Raw genomic sequence first — 2,110 nt, 5'->3', positions numbered from 1 at the left:
TAAAGAAACCTTGCTTTATTTACAGCGTAGAAAAGCTGGCAAGTGAGGTTGGAGTGACATTTGCAGAAGGGAAGACAAGACCAGGAAGAAAATGGTATGAGTGTTTTCGAAAACGTCATCCGCAAATAAGTGACCGAACTAGTCAAAATTTGACGTCACAAAGAAAAGATGTCCAACAAGAAGATCTTGATAGGTGGTTCAACGAAGTGGAATCTTATGTCAAAGAAAACCAACTTCAAGCAGCATTCGAAGACCCTGCACGCATTTTTAATACGGACGAAACTGCGTTTTTTTTAAATCCAAAACCTGGAAAAGTACTGGCCGAAAAGGGAATTAAGAATGTTTATACTGACAGCCGCTGGTGCTGATGAAAAAGAAAATTTGACGGTTTTGATTACTGCAAATGCTGCAGGTCAGCTTGCACCACCGATGATTGTGTATAGGTACGTATTTATTATTCTTTTTTGATTCATATCCACAGTTCTTCTAAGTACTTGCATTTGCCAGTAGTGGAAACTTTACAGGTACGCAAGAATTCCCGCCAACATAGCTCATTCGGTACCACCTGGATGGGCAATGGGAAGGTCAGAAAATGGCTGGATGACGCAAGAAACGTTTTACGAATATATGGCGATTATATTCGAACCGTGGTTAACATTGACCAATATAGCCAGACCAGTGGTTTTTTTCATGGATGGTCACACGTCACATATGTCTCTACCATTGACTAATTTTTGTTTAAAGCATGAAATAGAACTAGTGGCACTTTTTCCGAATGCAACTCACCTTTTACAACCAACGGACGTGGCCGTATTCCATACGTTAAAAGCAACTTGGAAGCAAAAAGTATCGGAATGGAGAATGGCCAATGATGGGAAACAAATCGCTCCTGTGCTGAAGTCCGTTCTAGATGAATTGTTAGATAAGACAATCAGCAATGGATTTAAAGCATGTGGTCTTATGCCATGGGATTCAAAAGGGAAGTACCGAACCTGATGTGAGCAAAACTGATAGATCAACTAAAAATAAAGACTTGGAAATTTTTTTAAGAATGTTTCAACATGAAATAGGTGAAGCAAAATTGAACAATTTAAAACATGTCATGGAGAGTGGACAGGGTCAGTAGAAGATAGTGGTTTATATGCTATATGGAAAAAAACTACAGACCAATTAGATTTGGAGGTGCAGGTAGGTGCTTCAATAAATAGTATTAACTTTATTAGCATGTTTTATGATCAAAAGGTGGCATTTGTGGACGCAAAACAACCAACGGTTAGCACTCCTTCAGAATCTTTATCCTCAACTCCACAAAATGTTATTCTTGATGTTACACCAGTAACAGAACAACCGGGAACGTCATATGCAGCCCCAAAAACACCAACAGATGTTGATACGGGCGAGTTGTCAAATACGGTGGCAGCCTCGGGAGCAGCAGAATCTAGGTCAGACTTGCCTATGATTCCGTCACCATTTAAAAGGGCGTTTTTATGGCCGGTTCAAACAGCTGGCCCAAAAAAGAGAGCGAAGGAAAAAATTCCCGCTGTGTGTACGTCTCCAAGTATGCTCACTTACTATAAGAAGAAAGAGGAATTAAAGCAAAAAAAAAAGAAGAAGAAAAAGAAGAAAGAAAAATGAAACGAGAAGAAAAGAACCACAGAAGATTGACGTATGTTTTCAAAAAAAAAAGTTGCCGTCAATGAAATGAATGTAATATTTTATATTTTTTTTGTATTATAATACTTTTTTCATGACTGTGTTTTTTTGTAAAATCTACCATTTATTAAAATACTAATTTAATATTCTCATGAGTTCGTAACATTTCTTGTCTAAATCCAGGTTTAAACAGTATATAAAGTCATTCCAATGTTGGCTCAATTTTGGGGGGTCCATTATTAGATCTACACATATAAGGGGTGTTCATTATTGGTACATGCTCCCGAGAATGTTTGGAATTATCTAATGGTACTTTAGAAGGTGCATGTTAACGTTACATCCATTGATTATTGTAGACAAAAGTTGATAGTAGTAGAATCCGGCTTGCCGTCATTGTCATTGTCCTACTTCGAGAGAAACTGGAAATCAGTTTTAATTGCATTTCACCCTAAAAAAA

The 2,110-nt window shown here is 37.6% G+C and overlaps 1 protein-coding gene across 1 annotated transcript; it reads left to right on the top strand.

Annotated features, from left to right (window-relative positions):
* The first annotated feature begins 320 nt into the window (after positions 1-320).
* Positions 321-996, top strand: LOC116176262. The gene is made up of 2 exons (XM_031494747.1): positions 321-443; positions 525-996. The coding sequence occupies exons 1-2, from the start codon at positions 340-342 to the stop codon at positions 994-996; spliced, it is 576 nt and encodes a 191-aa protein (XP_031350607.1). The 5' UTR covers positions 321-339.
* Positions 997-2,110: the final 1,114 nt, after the last annotated feature.

This window comes from Photinus pyralis, unplaced genomic scaffold, assembly GCF_008802855.1.
Source record: "Photinus pyralis isolate 1611_PpyrPB1 unplaced genomic scaffold, Ppyr1.3 Ppyr1.4_LG7, whole genome shotgun sequence".
NCBI classification, from domain to species: domain Eukaryota; kingdom Metazoa; phylum Arthropoda; class Insecta; order Coleoptera; family Lampyridae; genus Photinus; species Photinus pyralis.
The sequence above is the reverse complement of the archived record's forward strand: the minus strand, read 5'-3'. Positions and strand labels throughout refer to the sequence as shown.

What these genes read in the sequence shown, in the direction of transcription:
- LOC116176262 (XM_031494747.1), top strand. Translation starts at nt 340, where the DNA reads ATGTTTATACTGACAGCCGCTGGTGCTGATGAAAAAGAAAATTTGACG. An exon ending in CCACCGATGATTGTGTATAG is followed by an intron (nt 444 to 524) that starts GTACGTATTTAT and finishes GAAACTTTACAG; the next exon opens with GTACGCAAGAATTCCCGCCA.